At 53.4% G+C, this 18,273-nt stretch overlaps 5 protein-coding genes across 5 annotated transcripts; 2 read left to right on the top strand and 3 right to left on the bottom strand.

Annotated features, from left to right (window-relative positions):
- Positions 1–1,520: 1,520 nt before the first annotated feature.
- On the bottom strand, positions 1,521–1,851 carry CORC01_06406 (uncharacterized protein; the record flags this gene model as incomplete). Its single annotated transcript, XM_022618047.1, has 2 exons — positions 1,521–1,628; positions 1,705–1,851. The coding sequence occupies 2 exons, from the start codon at positions 1,849–1,851 to the stop codon at positions 1,521–1,523; spliced, it is 255 nt and encodes an 84-aa protein (XP_022475359.1).
- Positions 1,852–2,717: 866 nt separating this feature from the next.
- On the bottom strand, positions 2,718–8,741 carry CORC01_06405 (GPI mannosyltransferase; the record flags this gene model as incomplete). Its single annotated transcript, XM_022618046.1, has 3 exons — positions 2,718–2,780; positions 2,867–8,195; positions 8,275–8,741. The coding sequence occupies 3 exons, from the start codon at positions 8,739–8,741 to the stop codon at positions 2,718–2,720; spliced, it is 5,859 nt and encodes a 1,952-aa protein (XP_022475358.1).
- A 3,331-nt stretch (positions 8,742–12,072) lies between these two features.
- Positions 12,073–13,524, top strand: CORC01_06404 (C4-dicarboxylate transporter/malic acid transporter; the record flags this gene model as incomplete). The annotated part of the gene is made up of 3 exons (XM_022618045.1): positions 12,073–12,097; positions 12,155–12,332; positions 12,435–13,524. 3 exons carry the CDS (start codon positions 12,073–12,075, stop codon positions 13,522–13,524), a joined length of 1,293 nt encoding a protein of 430 aa, XP_022475357.1.
- A 596-nt stretch (positions 13,525–14,120) lies between these two features.
- CORC01_06403 (uncharacterized protein) lies at positions 14,121–14,820 on the top strand (the record flags this gene model as incomplete). Its single annotated transcript, XM_022618044.1, has 3 exons — positions 14,121–14,557; positions 14,637–14,729; positions 14,793–14,820. The coding sequence occupies 3 exons, from the start codon at positions 14,121–14,123 to the stop codon at positions 14,818–14,820; spliced, it is 558 nt and encodes a 185-aa protein (XP_022475356.1).
- A 1,396-nt stretch (positions 14,821–16,216) lies between these two features.
- Positions 16,217–17,747, bottom strand: CORC01_06402 (mannosyltransferase; the record flags this gene model as incomplete). Its single annotated transcript, XM_022618043.1, has 2 exons — positions 16,217–16,637; positions 16,858–17,747. The coding sequence occupies 2 exons, from the start codon at positions 17,745–17,747 to the stop codon at positions 16,217–16,219; spliced, it is 1,311 nt and encodes a 436-aa protein (XP_022475355.1).
- Between the last annotated feature and the right edge of the window lie 526 nt (positions 17,748–18,273).

The raw sequence follows: 18,273 nt of genomic DNA, 5'->3' as shown, positions 1-18,273 counted from the left end.
AAAATCTGCATGAACCCTCTTTCTTGGCCACGGAACGTCGTGATTAACGTCAATCTTGGCTTTTATTCCGGTTTCCGACTGCACTCAATCCCATTCAGGTATGCTGCAGTTTGTCTCGAGGACCTTTAGTAACAAACTGATACGAAAAATCAGATCTTCTCAGACCACTGGACTGATTTGGAAGGGTGGATACCTCGTTCCTTGAGATCATTGTTGGTTACATGTGCCCCAAGACTTCGCCGCTGGCGCTGATAACCTGAGCAAAAATCAATGAATCATCTTTTTCAACGGCTTCCGAGACATTCAAATGCGTCTCGAGCCGATTATTCTTGAACTCGCCTCAGAGACTATAAGTTGCCTTCGCCGCATTCGTAGAGTAGGAACGCCATGATGCCGCTTCGGTATCTCCATTTCACGAAACGTATATGTAAATGGACGAGGGTTTGGCAGCAAAAGCAGCTGTAAAAGGTTCTTCTTTGGGTGTTCGTGTGAATTTGGACTGGAGCCACGGTGACTTTAGACCAAAATGCCTCCGGGAGCCGAGTCGAGGTGGGCCTGAACAAGACGTCGCCATGATTGCTATACTTGGTTACTGCGCCTGCCTATCTCAAGTCGATGAAAATTTTGTTGGCGGCAGGGACCTGGAAATTCTCTTGGGTATGAGCCGATTTCCAATGGAGCGTCATATGTGTTCAAAGCCTTGGCTGTTCCATCAGTGTGGTTACGCTGGTAGATGCGGCCGCCAGATCACGAAATTGTCTTGACTAGTGCGGGGTGTGCACCATTATTGAAGAACAAGATGGTTTCAATGTTTTCCATCCGTCAAGCATGCAGTTGCCTTCATTATCTTCATCGACACTGTTGACACGGAAGGAGTTCCACCCATGAGCCTCGATTCTACCGCTCCCTGGGAGGCCTCTGCCAAAGTCGAGTGGGAATGCACTAACTGTAGACCGCCTCAAACAAGAAAGTTCACCCAGAGACGTGCTGTCTGTTCCTGTCACATACACTTCGGGTCTATGTGGTCGAAACTTTCCCATTCAAATACCAGATCGCCCGCTTCAATGTCAATCCCTGTCATCTCATTCAGCCTTTGGACGTATCCAGTGATTTGGCATGGTCACAAATGGACATTCATGCTTTGGATTCCACACGAGATGATCCAGTTCTGGTCTTCACTGCCTCCCCAAAGCCCGAGTAATACAGGTCTAGGGATGGCTGTTTCTACCCAAGCAGTCTAACCGTTGACCAAGCGGAACACGTGAGCTGGATCTTCGATCTTCCCGACTGGATTTTTATCTGGGGTTGCAACCTGTAGGAAAGGCTGCTATGGGGAACGGGAACAGCTGTTTGGTGGCTCACTATAGAGCTTAAGGTACTCTGAGTCGGTATGCACCGATCCCTCCAATGGAGACTGCTCATCAAAAAAAAAAAAAAATCGCTTGAATGGTGTTCTCAAGTGGCTTTGCTAAACGAAATCCAAATGACCAAATGATTCCACTTCTCTTAGCCAAAGGTACCTAAGCTTGGCAAGCCTCCCCAATATACTGCACTGTACCCAACTTGTCGTCACACGCAATGTCGAACTTCGATTGAACGAGAGCATTGGACTGGTCGAAGCAGCAGATCTAGTTCCTCGCGTTAACCAGAAACTTCAAAAAAAAAAAAAAAGGTCTAGGCATAGCTGGAATCACGGCAACGTACTCCCTTCCCAAGAGGCACACCTCCAGCGCGGGAACAGACACCCTTGTCCTCAACCACCTTGTTGCCCACATCGTTGCAGAGGGACGTCGTATTGGCGCCCAGACCCACGGTGACGAAGAGAACGAGTGTTGCGATAGTGGTCTTCATCTGTGCTGTTTAGTATGAACAAGGGATGTTGTGTAAGGTATCACGTTTTTTTTATGTCGTGGAGACAGGCTGTCAAAGTGGTTTTTGTGTATCTACGAGCTGTGACGGCTTGCTAATAAAGATTGACCAGACAGGAATATGACAACGTGGTTCACTCAGTTTATATACGCCCCTCCACAGCGCAGAAAGCCAAGGTAAAACAAGGCGACCAGCTGAACAAGTTAGTCATTTACCCACGGGGATGGTGAACCGCCCCGTCGGAACATCTCAGATGTCAGGGCCTGAGACTCCGAAACGGCGACAGCGAGCATCCTATCCCTACCTTGCTGGCGCGCGACTTTTCCCCATCATGCGGCGCTGGGGATGGATCATAGAGGTGGCTTCCACACTCTGAACCCTGGAAGTTGGCGTGTCAGAGTGTTCCACGATGCCGCGTCGCTTAGGCCGAGTTCATCGCATAAAACACGCTCGAAATAAAGTTTAGTCTCCCGACACACGTCGCGACTCGCGGCATTCCTGCCTGGTCTGCAGCTCATCGGGGCCTTCCGGCGGATCAGTTGCCCAGGCCATCAAAGGTACCGGCAACAGCTTCCACTGACTTTTCCACGCGAGGGCTCCATCACCCTATCGCATGGCGGACTAAACCGAAGTGAATTCAATATGTACGATCAGAGCATGGATATGAACTACAAAGTCTACTAATCCACAAGCGCACTGTTTATCCTGGGCCCATCTATCAGGGCTATGCAATCCCGCCTCCCCGGTTGGATATCATTCCGTCGCCATGCCTTTTATGACTGTCCATTTCCTCAGCTGAACCTACTACATACGCAAGCACGCTGCATACCTGAGCCATGCCGCGCCGATTATGCGAAATAACTCTTCCAAAGCACGCCTTCCAAATCCTCAAGCTGCTCTGATGTGAAGTACTATTGATATGTTAGCCGCTAATCAAGATGAGGTCGGGACAAGACCGGTAGAATCGGAGGATATCCGGGGTGCGTTTAAACTGTACCTTTTGATCCACACTCCAACTATCTTGTCTTGTCTTCTTGAAGTCGGATAGGATAGACTTGGTAGCCTTGCCAACCACACCGGGGTCGCTTGCAGCACGTGTAGCAAGGATCTGAAGCACCTCGGGCATCCACGACGGGGGCGGCGTCGCGTAGGGGAAGGCCTCGATGAGTGCTCCGAGACCCAGGACAGCCGCGTGACGACGCACAATCTGCTTGTTGTTGTCTACGGGCGTTTCAGTGCCCGGCAGCTTCCTCTTGGGCATCGGGTTCAGACGCAGTTCGTTTTCGAACCGTTTCTTGAGTAGTCTAATGGTGGGGTCGCGAATGCGCTTCGGCGAACATCGAATCATGCCGGCCAAAGTGGCCGATGCGCAAGACCGGACTTCGAGTTGGGGGTCGGCGAGCATATCGCTGACGGCGTTGAACAAGATGTCCCGTTGCTTCTTCTCGATGAGGAACAGGCGGCGGAAGTAAATCACTTGCATGTTGACCATGGATCGCAGTCGCTGGTGCCAGCTCGTAGCAGACTTGCCGATGCGGACCAGTGCATCAATGAAAGCCCCATCTTCCCCAAGCCTGAAGGGAATGTTGGGCAGATGACGGTAAACGTGGTAGGCGAGCCTCATAAGCTCGGGATCCTCCTTGACGTCCATCATGTGTAGGAGCTGCTCCATGAAAGGTTCGGGGAAGAATGGCATCAGCTGTGTGCATTCCTGCGATGACAAGGTACTGTCAAGCCAGGTCAAGACTGTCTTTGAGCCACTGGTATAGGACGAAGGCGTCTGTTGACCGGGGGTACGCTCATGTCGCCACTTCTCGAGACGGTCGAAGATCTCGAGCACGGTCTCGGAAAACTCCTTGCTTGCCTCATACGGGCGAAGACCGAGAGACGAGGCCGACTTGTTGGCTTCCAGCAACTTGTCGACATTCTCGAAAGACTCGTGATAACGGGTTCGATAGATGGTGGCGATCACGCGGCCCATTGCTTCTCTCACTGTCTTATAGGGGTGATCAATGTGTGCGAGGAAGTCTGCGAGAATTGGCTTCTCGTGACGGAAATGCCAGCCCGAGTCCGTGATGATGAATTCCAACACCTGGACCTTGCTCGACTCCTTGAAGGCGGCATTCGAAGACATGTCCAGCCGGAAAGAACTCAGTGCGTCAACAAGCTCATGCGATCTACGCGGGTCCTTCGGATCGACTGTCAGATGCAAGCATGAGACCCAGTACTGAAGATTCTCGGGCGTAAGATCCTCGTTAAGGACCTTCAGCATCAACGGCGCGGCAAATCCCCAGACTTGGTCGCGGAATTCGGGCGGATCATCGCTCGATCCGCACAAAAGCGCGGCAATGACCTCTGCCGTGGCGCGGTGTTGATGCTTGTCGCTGCCATCGCCGTAGACGTCGGTAGTGAGCTCTTTCACGTCGTCTAGCTTGATTGCCGTCCCTCCGTAATGCATGAGATCGAACACATGCATCAGCATGTACACGTTGCCCATGCGGAATCTATCAGCGTTTGCATCGCGAGGTTCCTGCTTGAGGTAATCGAAACAAGTCTTTAACCACTCCTTCGTAATCAGGTTGCCGATTTGTTTCCGGACAGCCGTCTCAGTCTCATCATAATCGGTGAAGGGTATGGGCTTCGCGCGTGATGCGAGGAACTTCTTGCCCCATACAAGCCATCCGGGATGATCCGAGTCGACCATGTACTCCGCGTTCTCGGGGCCGCCGGCGAATGCATCAAGGTATTTCTGTGTGAAGGCTGCGTCGCCTTTGGGAACCTCGATCGTAATCTTATTGCGATCCTTTTCCTTCTCAAGTAAATAGTTGCGATAGGTGTGGTCGTAGGCAGCGCGCATCTCTACAGCCTCGAAAACGCTGGTAAATGCGGCCATGTAGCTGGAGCGCAGGCCAGGGTGGGTGTCGTTGATGCCCTCAGTCACCAAAGCGATGAATTCGGGAGGTGCGACCGTGTCGAAGCGCAAGCACATGTTGCTAGCAAAGATTGCGCATCGAGACGCGATCTTCCAGTGGGCTGCCCTGGCCATTTCGGTCAATTCCAAACCCAACGCAAGCTTCTTCTTCTCAACACGCTCTCGCCGTTGAACAATGAAGTTGTGGCGACTGTCAATGGCTTTAGAGCAGTCATCGGAGGGACGAATCTTCTCGACGTAGTCTTCATTGACAATGATCATCCGCTCGAAAGGCTTGCCAAAATCGAGCAGAGGGAAGAGTGCCGTAGCGTTAAGCTGTTGGATACTAGGCTTGTCGATAGTCCCAGCACGAAGGTAAAGTTTAAGGGCATCCGGAGCAAATCTCCAGTCCTTGACCATGGTCCTCAGCAAACTAGTGAAGAACAGCGTATACATGGCACCTTTGATGCGATCGTGATCAACTTCGTCCAGGGCCACCCGAAGTCTCTCTAGTAGAATTGGGATCACCAGGGGCCGACCACCGATGAGGGCCTTGAGCGATGAATCAAGCGCGCTCTGTGCGACACGCCTGACATCAGCGTAAGGGGAAACAGACGACTGAGCTAGGTTCAGCAAGAGTTGTTTATCCAGGTCGCTCTTTTGTCGCGCTGATGCATTGTGCTTGACACGGAGAAGTTGGTAAGCATCTGCTCGCTTGATCAGCAGCGGGCGGGGGTACACTTTGCGAAGACCACTGATCTTGAACGCAGAGATGTCCGACTTGTAAAGGCGAAGGTGACGTTCCAGCGGATGGGCCGACCGCTCGATACCAACGTCCGTGATCCAGGTCCGGTAGGCTGCATACAGCGTCGTGAAGCAGGAAACATCGTCTTCTTGGTTTTGGTTGAGGAACTCGTGGCTCCGGCACAACAGTTGTCCCACGTCTTCTCTCAGCTCATGAAGCTTGTGGTAGGCAGGATCTTCGACAGTCAGGAGATATCCAGCGTCGTAGCGGTATTGAGGCCGCGTCTCCTCGTCCTCGGCCGCCTCGGCGAGAGGATCGTCGTCGTTCATTTCCGTATCGCCTTCACCATCCACGCCAGAGTGACCATTCGGGCTCTGGCCCGAAGCGCGGTGCGCGTCGAACAACGTTGCCACTCCAGAGATCACCAGCCTGATCTGTTGGAATAATCTGGAGACCTCATCAGACCACTCCTTGTTCTTTCCCTTTCGGCTGACTGGAGGATGTTCGCTCATCAGGAGATCCAGCTTCTTCGTGGCTGCTTTGGTCTGAGAATCAAACAGCTCCAGAGCAAACTGCACCTCCCCAGCAGAAGGTCGGTGCCACTTGATTGTTAGATCAGCGGGAGAGGTTGTCTTTCCCCAATCATTCACATCGAGTCCGCGCTTGATGATATCAGGCTCGTACAATGCGGTATCGATGGGATAGGTGTGTGTCAGGTTCAGCAGCAGGTGGTGAATGTAGTTGGAGATGTGAATGGTGGGGAGACCACGGCACTTCTCTTGCATGTACTTGGCGATGTCATGGAGCTCCGTCTGGTATTTCAGAACCTCATTACCAACATGCACAACGGCCATGCCTAGCATGCTCACGTGCCAAACAAGAGCACGGTCTCTGGGCAAATAGTCCGTACCGCTGCTTCGGTCTGACGCAGCGTGATTGAAGTCAATTTCATTTCGAATGTTGACAATGAGCATGGGAATGAAGACCTTGAGAGTCTTTTCCGGGTTCACCTTGCAGAGAGCATTGAGGATCCAAGCCATCGCGTCTCTCGCCTGGTGCACGACATGACTCGACACGAAGGAAGCGAGCTTCTCGAGGGCTGTATCGAAGAGCTCAGGAGACAGCGATGCGAAGAGAGGCGAGAGGGCTGCCGGCAACGCATTGATCACGTTGTCCTCCGGTGTCCCTCCCCTGATGTGGGAAGCATCCGGCAGGTTCTCCAAGAGCGTAAAGACCTTGCCCAGGAGGGCGATGACGAACTCGCCGAGTCCGGCTGTTGATGATCTGAGGACGTTGGCTTCGTCTTCGTCGGTAAGCTCAGTTTCGTAGTCCAGTTTGATATCCTGGCCCTCACGCTCCATGCGTTCCATTTCACCTTGCACCCACTGCATGGCCAAGCTGGTGTCATGGACATAATCGCCATCGTTGACGAGAGGCACCATGGGAATACTGTAGGCGACACTCTGGAAGAAGTTGAGCGTGTACTGCGTCTTCCCCAAGTCGTTGGCGTCGATGCCAGGAAGGGCAAGAGCCAAGAGAGCAGTGATGTGGCAACGGAAGCCCTTGGTCTTGGACATGACGTTGGCAATCATCTGCAGACCGTTCAAACTTGACGTTGTCCGGTGTACTTCCACCAGACCCTGCAAACTTGGGTAAAATCGCTGCAAAGCCCCAGGCAAAATGAGATTTGGTTCGAGGTACGCCAGTCCTTGAAGGGATGCGTAGTAGTAATGCGCAACCCTGTTACTCTTGGAGAATAGCCCCATGTATGTGACCTCTTTGAGCGCAGCCACGAAGCGTTGCTTCAAGGCGGGAGTGATCTTGCGATCCTCTGGCGTATCAAGCTCGCCGCTCTTTTCGCGATTCCATCGGGATACAAAAATATCTGTAAGGTATACGGTGAACTGTCCCAAAAAGGTGGTCCATGATCCCACGTTGGAAGGGTGATAGAACGTGTCAATGGCTTCAAGAAGGCCCTCAAGGCTCGCCAAAATGGAGCTCTCTTGCTCCAAGCACTTGGGCGACAAGGAGTACACAATCCACCTGGCAATCATGTAAGCCGTAGGGTATTTTTTCTTGTCCTTCTCGAGATATAAGCCCAAGCCAGACGAGTAGTCTAGCGTAGAGTATGGTGAATTAGACTGGCCGACCGGAATCTCTGTCAAGCGGAGAATTGCAGTGAAAATCCAATCTGACTGTTCCCTGGTGAAGATGCCGTGGGCATCAAAAGACGTATTGGACGCCTGCAAGAAGTCCCTTGCCATGCGGGAGTAGAGGTCAATAAAAAAGACGTCGAAGCTCTTGGATCTCGCAATCAGAGACCAGAGATGGAAGAGCGTTGGCATGAACTCTTGCGGCTGAGAGCACGGCACATTTTCGGGGGCGGCATCGGTGGGAAGCAGAGCGTTGATAGTTCCGACAACAATATAAGCATTCGAGACATCCGAGGTGCTGAAGTAGGGTAAGAATTCGTCGAGCATCTCCTTGCGGTCCTTGGGATCGAAGTATGTCTGTGCATGAAGGCACAGCTTCCACAGTTGCTTCTGGGAGCGGCGGCGGTTCGTCTGGTGTGAAGCGACCTCTGATGGCAGCACTAAAGCCTTGATCTCGCGCCATAATGGGCGCCAATCGAGCAGAAGGTCGTCGACGGGTTTGAGGTAGTGGTACTTTCTGCATGGAGGACTTTGTCAGTGACTGATCAGGCATGAGGAGGCCAAGTTAGGAGGAGGGGTGTGAAGGGGCAGCGCACCTAGTCAAGATGACGACCATGCGCAGGAAGCGGTCGGCAGTACTGGGCTCCAGTCCGGGGGCCAGACATAGGTGGTAGTAGAGCTTGGCCAAGGTGGAGCGAAGCTCTCGCGTCATCTCGAACTTGAGATTCAGCCATCCTGTGAGCTCCCTCGTCCAGTGCAAAGCGCCGGGGCTAAAGTCTTCTGCCTTGATGGCAATGTATAGATGCTTCAGAATACCAGCCAGAGCGGCATCTCGCTGTGATTCCTCTTCGACGGGGAAGGGCAGGTGATTGAAGTAGCTAAATGTGCGCGGGCGGTATCGCTTCTTGTCGTCCTCGTCATTCTTTGTGTACGGCGGCCCGGGAGAGTTGGATCTGGAGATGGTATCGACCGAGGCGAAATGGCTGGAGAGGAAGTGTGCGGTCGAGGCAGCAGCCAAGGCGGCGGCATGGTTGGAGGGCTGCGGCCCCGGTGTCTCGTCCATGGCGGCGAGGGCGTCGTGTCGAGGACACTAAGAGGATGGAGGAGGTGTTTGCGACTCTGGAGATGAGCGACCGAGCGGAGGGGTAGCAACGATCGGGGTGGTCGCACAGGTGCAGCAGGAATCAAGCTCCCGCTCCCACACCACAGCTGAGATGCAATGCAGCTGGGGGCTTCGGGTGGTGTCGTCGGTCGCGGGGCGGGCGTTGATCCGGAAGGGGGAGGGAGAGGAGACAGCGCAAGACTGGAGGCGAGGGAAGGGTCGACGGATGGACGGATCAGCGGATGGATGGTGGTACGGAGAGGACGTCAGGCAGAAGTCGAAAAGGGCAATCTCGTAGCAAGTCGGATCGAATCTCTGGTCGATGATGCGTGTGGTGAGTATCTATTCAATGGTGGTGGTGGTGGTGGTGGTCAATGGCGTCGTTCTGTTGGAAGTGCAACAACCAATGATGAATAATGGATGGTGATGCTGTCTGGGTCTTTTGGTCTCCGCAGAACCCCGTTTGGCCGCCCCAGTAAGTATTTGGCGGGGAGAGAAACGCCGCAAAGGATATCTGGGACAGGGAAAACAGAAGAAGAAGCAGGACAAAGACAAGAAGAAAGGGTGTTGGATGGCAATGCAGTATAATATTGGCCGGTCCAAAGCAGCCTGAGGAGAGAGGAAGAAGAAGAAAAAAAAGGAAAAATAAAATACTAGAAGAGACAGATGTACGGATACGGGTACACGGGATGCAGGTGCAGCTGCCCTGGTGGTCGGAGCGGAAGAGGCAGCAGAAGCGGGCACGTACTCACCGGGGAACGGGTGACGGGTGACGGGTGAGGGTATGCGCGGTCGGCGGCCTTGGGGGGACAGCAGACTTGCAGAGGGGGTGATGATGCAGCAGAACAGCAGCCTGGGCCTCACCTTGCCAGGTTTGCTGGGGAGGGCTGGGGAGGGCCGCCGAGGGAGGAGAGCTCCCAAGTATCTATGTTGCCAAAGCTGGTGTGGAGATACATCTGATGTCAGAAGACCTCTTACCTCCTAAGGAACCTTACCTCAGGAAGAACCGTACAAGTCAGGACCTTACGCACCCTTGGCAGCCTTGCCTGCCTTACCTCACCTTAGGTAAGCTTGCTAAGGCCGACAGGTCCCCACTCTGATGCACCTCCCCCTTTCAGTGACAGCTGCATCCCAGCGCTTGCCGCTATTTGGTAGGGAGCTGACCCCGAAAGGCCCATCCACTCTTTCAGCCTCCAAGTCTCGTCTTGTACCTTTTGGCCTTTAAACAGGCGACGAAGTACACCTCGCGACTTTCTATTGAAATATCGAGACACCGACCGATTGAATGGCGGCTCCATCACACTCACTACCGCCGCCATCTTCCTGCCCGTCCACTACATCTCGCACCAACAGCAAACACGGCGCCTCGGCCACATCCCCTCGAACAACTTGCGAAAAGTAGACTGCGCCGCTGCATGTCCTGCCATGACTCGCTGGTGGCGGTGGACTCGATATTGCCTCGCTGCACCGGTGCGCTACTCCAAGTGAGAAAACAGGGGCATGGCCTGGTTGCTCACATATCACAACATGCCGAGTGGGTAGTTTGAAGTTGAGTACCTCACAACGGCTCGTTGATATACATACGTCTTCTACTCGACCATCCCTGGCCTCGCCCATGGATATCTACAATAGACACGCTTTAGAATGCCAACGCCATCAACGCCAAACCATCGTGTTCGTTTTCTTTGACTTTGCGGCTGCGGCCAACCAGCCATCAACTCCCCTGCAAAAAGCACAAACCACGCGTTCCAACATGCTGCCAACACGTCGCCAACCTGCATTACCATTCATGCCTATGTAGCTATCCTCGTCAAGGTTTTATCTGCGCCAATCAGTAGGCAAGCACCAAGCAGCCCACCATCACCAGAGATGTCTTTGCACTGCTCTACGGCCAAAAGCCTCGGACAGTCGGACCCAGGGGCTGCCAAGCACCACTCAACCAAGTTCTCGCCTGCCCATCCGCTCATTAGTCATGCTCGACCGGACGACATCTGCCCACAGGCGGGGAACCGGCCGAGTGTTCCCGGCCCGACCTACCTACCTTGCACTGTAAACCTGGCCCGTCTGCAGGCCACCGTGTGCCACGGTCAATGCGCTTCTGCTCTTTCTCAGCTCGCCGAAGGCGGCACTCGAAAGACGCAATCATCCACTCCAACAAGTCTCCGAGCGCTCACATCACGCTTGAGCTGCCAGAAGCAGCCATGTTCTAGTCTCACTGTGATTGATTCCAATCCTTAGCTCCGAAGATGGTCTCATGAAATCAGCGTCCACGTTGTGTCTCGTCTGCCTGCATCCTGCAAACCGTCCATTCGGGGCCTGGAAAGGTCCATTGCATAACCTCAAATGACACCTTGGAGGAGGATTCATATATGCGCGTCATGCCCACGGTGTCTCGCCCTCAGGGTCCAGGAGCCTGGGAGGTGCCGTGTGTCCGGTCCATTATCGTCCCTTGTCCATCATGTCGCGACAAGTGCCGAATTCTCCAGATTTTAAGCATTCGGCTGACCCCATTTCGCCTCCGTGGAGGTCAAGGCTGGCCATGCGAGGGATGTGCCAACTCAGCTGGGCCTCAGAGACGGACAGCTTGTTACTTCACGGCTGTGTAAGGGCTTTGGATGTTTATTTGCGTCGGGACATTGAGGCCGCTCTTCAGGTCCAGAGTATGAGCATCTACACTCTTATCATATACGAGAGCCAACTCAGTCTCGCTGGTGGCCCAAATCTCTGATGCACGACAATGTTGAAGCTGTCTATTTGAAGTTGCAGAAAACAAATCAAGTATGGAAACGCTTTCCTGATGGGAGAGGCACCCATGCGCCCGTCCACCCAAGACATCCAGGACCCGATGGCACGGCGCCACGCCGACAGTAGTAGCTCGCCGCCTCCGTATTGTGGATCGGACCGTTGCCCGGCCTCAATTCGGCCCTGCCGCCCTGCCGACCAGAAAATTCACAGACCGCGGATGCAGTTTGTTGTTCCCGCCGCGCAATGGCCATGTTGCATCCAAGGAACAGAAGCCCAAATTTACTCAAATCATACGACTGGCCCCCCTTTCCCATCACTCCAATACCGACTCACTGGCGTGACCCGCAGGTTGGAACCACCGCAAGAATTGGCTGACTCATCTACTGCAGCCTCTAAATTTAATGCAACGCCATCCCAACCAGCGGCCCAAGTGCAGTGACGTCTGCGTCGAAACTGCATCGAAGAAATACCACTCGAGTCTCTAAATTCTTTTACGTTGCAAATCAAACCTCACGAGACTCAGTTTTTTCCTGCCACATACGCCATCATGGCCGCTGCAGACGAACCAATAAGTGAGTACCATCCACTCATTCTCATTCTCAGTCTCACTCACTCACACCGCATGCTAGATGTCGTCTCCAAGGCCTCAACCCGGACGAGGGACGAGGGCCAAATCTCAGACGAGCCACCTCAGAATGCCCTCATGGCCACACTCTCCCGCACAAAAAGCAGGACCAACACTATCCTTGAAAAAGTCTCGCTACGCGAACGCATCCATCACTTTACTTTTGCATGGTACACCCTAACGTAAGCCTCTTCCCTCGTCCCGTGCCGTCGGCTTTCAGCCCTACTTCCCGCCACCCCTGCATCTCATGAGGTATCCGCGACTGACACCTCCCACTACCTTAGCATGTCAACAGGCGGTATCGCCCTCCTTCTCGCCGAAACTCCTCACCGCTTCCGTGGCCTGGAAACAATAGGCCTCATTGTCTTCCTTCTCGACATCGTCCTCATCTTTCTCATCACGCTCGCCCTCTGCCTCCGCTTCTCCTTCTTTCGAAAGACGCCAGCAAAGGCCATCACGCACCCCTCAGAGTCCCTCTTCATTCCGACCTTCTTCCTTTCCATCGCCGCCGCCCTCTCAAACATCCAGCACTACGCCGTCCCAAAATGCGGCCCATGGCTCATCGTCACGTTGAGGGTGTGCTTCTGGATCTACCTCGTCGTCACCTTCTTCGCCTCCGTCGGCATGTACCACCTCCTCTTCACCGGTCGCAGAAGACTATCCCTAGATAGCATGACCCCGGCGTGGATCCTGCCCATCTTTCCCGTCATGTTGTCAGGTACTCTGGCTGGGTTCATGGCCTCCTCGCAACCGCCAAATCAGGCTGCCGCCATGCTGGGGGCGGGTCTCGCAGCTCAGGGGTTAGGCTTCCTCGTCTCGGCTTTCATGTACGCGACGTATCTCTCCAGGCTCATGACTATTGGTCTTCCCGTCCAACGCCCCGGTATGTTCATCGCAGTCGGACCACCGAGTTTCACCGCCGCAGCATTGGTGGCGATGGGCGCAGACGTACCCCGTCTCATCGCCTCCGAGGGATCCTTCATCTCCGGCTCCCTCCGCGACGCGGCATATCTGTACGGCATGGAAAATCCGGGCACTGTTGCATTCGCCGTACGTGCCGTGGCTCTCTTTTCTGCCGTGTTCCTATGGGGCCTCTCGTTCTGGTTCTTCTCTTCCGCCTGTCTCTCTACACTGTTTGGCATGCCCGATCACTCATTCCATCTGAGCTGGTGGAGTTTTGTCTTCCCCAACGTTGGCTTCACCATTGCCACGATCCGCATAGGCGAAGCGTTTGGTAGCGAGGGTTTGTTATGGTTGGCCACAGTGTTCACCATCGTGTTGGTCGCTGTTTGGCTCTTCGTTGGCATTTGCTGTGCTCGTGCTGTCATCAGGAGAAAGCTCGTCTGGCCAGGCCGAGACGAGGACAGCGATTAGATGGGGTCGTTGTTCGCATTTTCCACGGCCTCCCTGATTAGAGGCCCCGACTTCCCGTTTCACTCTTAATCCTAATGACGACGGCGGGCAGCCTGAGAGCCTAGCCGCCCTGCTAATGACTTATATAGACTTATCATAGACTCTATACCCCTGGCCTGTTTCATTAGGCCTTCCTACACCTCAAGATAGCATTTAGATCAAGTATTAGAGCAGGTTTTCAAGATTCTTTGGTATTTCCAAGGATCATAGACTTTCTCCCTCGAGTAAGACAATACCCCTAATAGTAGTTGCGAAGGCCACGCCTCTAGATTATTGCCACATTGTCAATTCGAGCTCCGCTCTGGATGAACCTTCATGACCAAGCCCTACTGAATACAAGTAGCGTTGCTCGCCACCATATCTCTCAACCGTCTTCAAGAGAGAAACACTCTTTCCATTACCAAACGCTGGGCTGGAACCTTCACTTGTCTGTCCATCAGCCAGGCAACCACTAAGAGCGACGATGAGTGAGATCAAAGAACTGACGAGCTCATCAGTCACAGGGAGGTGGCGTCCTCGTTTTGGCCCGTAATCCGACTGAGAAAGCCCATGGCCGCATGAACTTTCAATTCCACGGACCGTGTGATGATTACTTCGGGGTTACTCTTGTCAACAACCATCGCCTGGGTCCCGATGACCGTCAGTACGGGGTAGTCAATGCTGGTTTGGACGTTCCCGATCAGCATGTTGTCTACTGCAACAACGCAAAGGTCCCCAGCGACAATGACCGAGTCCAAATCATCAAGTTCGTCGTCGGCCGTGCAGGTTGTCTCGTCACTATGGCTGATTTGCACCTTTGGCTGGATATCTACAACTTCAACGAAGTCCTCGGCCGTGATGCTTACATCTGGGCCAAGGCGTCCAACTTTACAGATGATTTCAACCTCAGGTCAGAGAGACTCATCTGCGGCATCAAGTTCTTCCGTCAACTCGGCGAACAGCGTCCACGCCATAGTGGTGGTCATTCATCTGTGCTTAAGGAGCCGTTCCTGCTGTGAGTCCCGTCGGTCCCTTTCATCTCATTGCTATTCTAATCATTAGTCTTGTAGACCATGCTTTCCAACGCCTCAAAGACTCATAGCTGAAACGGTTATAGAAGACAAGATGAGCTCTCGGAAAGGATGGGGGCTGGAGATATCACAACGCGCGTTCAGTAACAGTGGCCTGTGAGTTCACTTTGCTTGCTCAGGGTTGTCGAACACTGACGAACGACTGCTGACTATGCCCAGTTTCTATGAAAACGGCAACCTACGATAATTTCATCAATGGTCTACCACAAACAAATATACGAGCTAGCAATAGAAGACAAGATGCCCCAGCAGCCTCGCTCCTCTTTTGACGAAGTAAAATGATAATGGCTAGCTTCACAATCGAGTTCAAGACCTAGAAGCTGTGGAATGCAATGGTAACCCCCTCACGCGGTGACCATCCGACTGTCCACTAGAATCACCTGGACGCCAATTATAAGCTGTATTATGACAGTGTACAGCACAAATCAATTCTATGGTTAAGTCTAATCTGAAATCGATTCTCCAACCATACGCCAACCAGTATCTAGTTCGGAGGGAGATTGGCTGGCTGAGAGGTGCCTAATTCTCTGTTTCAGGGAATCATGTCTCTGAAGAGGGTTCATGGTGACCGCTTGCCTTTGCAGTGAACTTGACTTCATCTGAAGCTCGAAGAACCTTGTTCGTCATGTAAAGCTTACATCAGTCTGAGTTTAGCTAAGTTTTCTCCTTTTACATAGTAGGTGAAACAAAGACTGTAAAGGTGATAGAAAATGTATTGAAGTAGATCATAAACAGATAATGCCCTATTCAATATCTGTTCGAATTCTAGCAAGATCATCCTTTCCAGGAGAGCTTTCTCGTCATTTGTTGGAGAGAAACAACGTATAAGGGCTGCAAAAGTCTACTCTACAGATGAGTGACTGCTATGCGGTATTGATCTTTAAGTTTAAGAGTTTCGACCCAAAACAGCATGTGGATTCCCACAGCTCCCATCTAACACATGCGATTTGTCACACCCGCCTAGCTGTTCTCAACATGTAATCCAAGATTGATTGGTTTAATCCGTACCATCCGCACAAATTCCATGGTTCCGAGGTGTTGACGAAAACTCAGTGTCCGCACTTGGTCCTCCATTCTTGCGTGCTTAGAGAAGGGGAAATGAGAATCTTCTAGCCACCTATTGTGATGCGCCTCGTGACTCAAAAGCCCAAGTCTGAGTCCACCGAAAGACGTATTGAAGTAGCCACTAGTGGTTATCCGATGTTAGCCCTCAGTCGTCGTCATAGACTCTGAGATGCCCCGAGATATAACTTTTCTTAGCATGAAGATGACATGAACATGGCAGAGACGTCAACCGACCTTTGGAAGCATGACATCACCCTTCATCTTTGAGTCACGTTGCTTTGACTTCACCTCATGCGCAAGGCTTTAGGTTTTCTGTGCCAAAAAACCCAGGGTCCAGGTGAGGGCCGGTGAGCTTTCCAGGCTATCCGAGGGGGCCAACGTTGTTGGTTGTCATCCCATATTCAGTAAATGGTTGTGACCTCAAAGGGCTTTCCGTCATGGGACTCAGTGCCAAAAAAAAACTTTATTGAATATGATGAACTGAGATCCATGCGCCGCAGCGGCAGAACCCGGGTATCTCAAGCAGGCGGCAGAAACGACGCAAACAACACACCCTGAATCATGGCGTACATGACCGAAAAAATGACAACCTTGCCGCCAAAGTCCCGCCTCTTGCCGTCGGCGCCGTCGTCCAGCAGACACCCGGCAACCCACCAGTACCACACCGCATACCCGGACGCGATCCTGGTGATGATCTGAACATGGTACGTCGTGATCGCCAAGACGGCAAGCAAGAGTTGGGCAGCGGCCATCGAGCCTACCAAAACCGACGTCGTGCCATTCTGCCCTGGCTGCTTCTCGGCCGTCGGACTCCGCGCCAACCCGGAAGGCCTTTTGACGACCTCCCACCCGGATATCATGAGCAGGACCAGCACCGGCGCGGCAAGAATGAACAGAGGAACGTTCGAGAGTGTCCAATAGCGGAACAAGCCAACGCCCCTGCGTGGATTCAGCGAGATTAGCAAGCAAGAACAGAATCCGAGGGAAAAAAGTGACATTCCACAAGGCCACATCCCACCTCAAATCTCCGCAAGTACCGACCCAAGGCACTCTACGGGGTCCGAGGAGCCGTGGAGGGGCAGACCCATGCCTAGTGTAGGGCTGGAAAGAAATTTCTTTCCAGAGAGAGGAAACAACGGTGAAGCGCAAGAGTACCTACCAGTAATGTTCCTGTACAAAGGAATAGATGCTGGGCACGGTCCGCCCACACCATGTGCGCGCCTCGGATGCGCCGGAACAGTATCGCAACCAGGCAAGCGCCTGTGGCACGACTGACCCGGTTGCCACGAGGAGCCCGCCCATGACGGAACCAAACAGAGCCGCAATGTTGGTCAGGCTTGTAGGGCTGGCGAACAGCGGGGAGAGGATCATTAGACACTCGGTGGCGAAGGGGAGGCCGTTCAGGAGGCCATTTGACCGTGACGCCGTCGCGAGACCAAATATGGCGCCGGCCAGGACCTGAGCCGAGACCCATGAAAACGAACCCCTGGGAGAGCTCGAGGCAGACGCGAGGACGAAGTAGCCGGCAAAGGAGAAGAAGGCGTAAAGACTCTCTGCGTAGGGCGCCGACAGAAATAGACCGGCCGGGGATAGGATGTGGAGTAAAACGGACAGAAATGCCAATCGAGGCCGAGAAAAGAGCTTGAGTGTCAGCTCGTAGAGCATGAGTCCGGCGCATAGATGCGCTACGTGGGCAACGGCGATGCTGAAGGCTGCTTCCAAGGCGCCGGTTCCATCACCCTCGAAGCCAAGCAGCCGCGCAACTCGGACCAGGCCCGACACGACGATTGGCAGGCCGGCGTTGAAAGCCCACTCCTGCTCGAACAGGTAGCCACGTCGAGCGGATTGGGTGAAGTAGAGAGCGTCCCAGCGCGTCAAGCGGGTGACGAGGGAGATGTCGGACTCATTGCGCTGGAGCATCAACGTCGTTGAGGTATCGTAAGACGGCGCCACAGCACTGCCCAGGGCAATGGCCAGCAGGAGGATCTTCCAGGCGACGAAAACGGTGATTAGAGTCTGGCGGGGGTGAGACTCATGACGGGAGAACATGGCTGTGATGACGTCGGATAGAGAGAGTGACAATCGAGTTGAGAAGTGAGAGATGCCGCGATTCCGGGCGCGACTGAAGTTCCGCCAAGTGCCAAGGCGGCGGGATTACAAAACAAAAAGGACAACGGGCAAAAAGAGTGGCACGAGGTCCACTACAAGGAACTCTGAGATGGAGAACAAAGTTTAATTGCCGGAGTGGTGTTGGTGAATGCCTTGCCTTGGAGCTGCCTGCTGGTCGCGTTGAGGACTTGAGGCGAGGTTTGGCGAATAGCGGAGTTGGAGCTGCACCTAAGCCGCGCGCCGGGAACAGCGGGTGTGACTTCGGTGAGTCGGCGCCGTATACCGACGGCGACCAATGCACGGACCATTGCAATTTCTCTCCTTCTGTGCGGATTTTCTTTTCCTGTTTTTTTCTTTCTTTTTTGGCGGTGTGATTATAAACTCCACAGACGTATCCCGCCGAGCCGGAATTCGGGGTCAGTTGAATGCGAGCGGGTCTCGATCCGATCTGGTGGAAACGTCGACG

This window comes from Colletotrichum orchidophilum (genome assembly GCF_001831195.1).
Source record: "Colletotrichum orchidophilum strain IMI 309357 chromosome Unknown Scaffold_48.1, whole genome shotgun sequence".
Taxonomy (NCBI): domain Eukaryota; kingdom Fungi; phylum Ascomycota; class Sordariomycetes; order Glomerellales; family Glomerellaceae; genus Colletotrichum; species Colletotrichum orchidophilum.
This window is presented reverse-complemented; position numbering and strand designations above follow the sequence as displayed.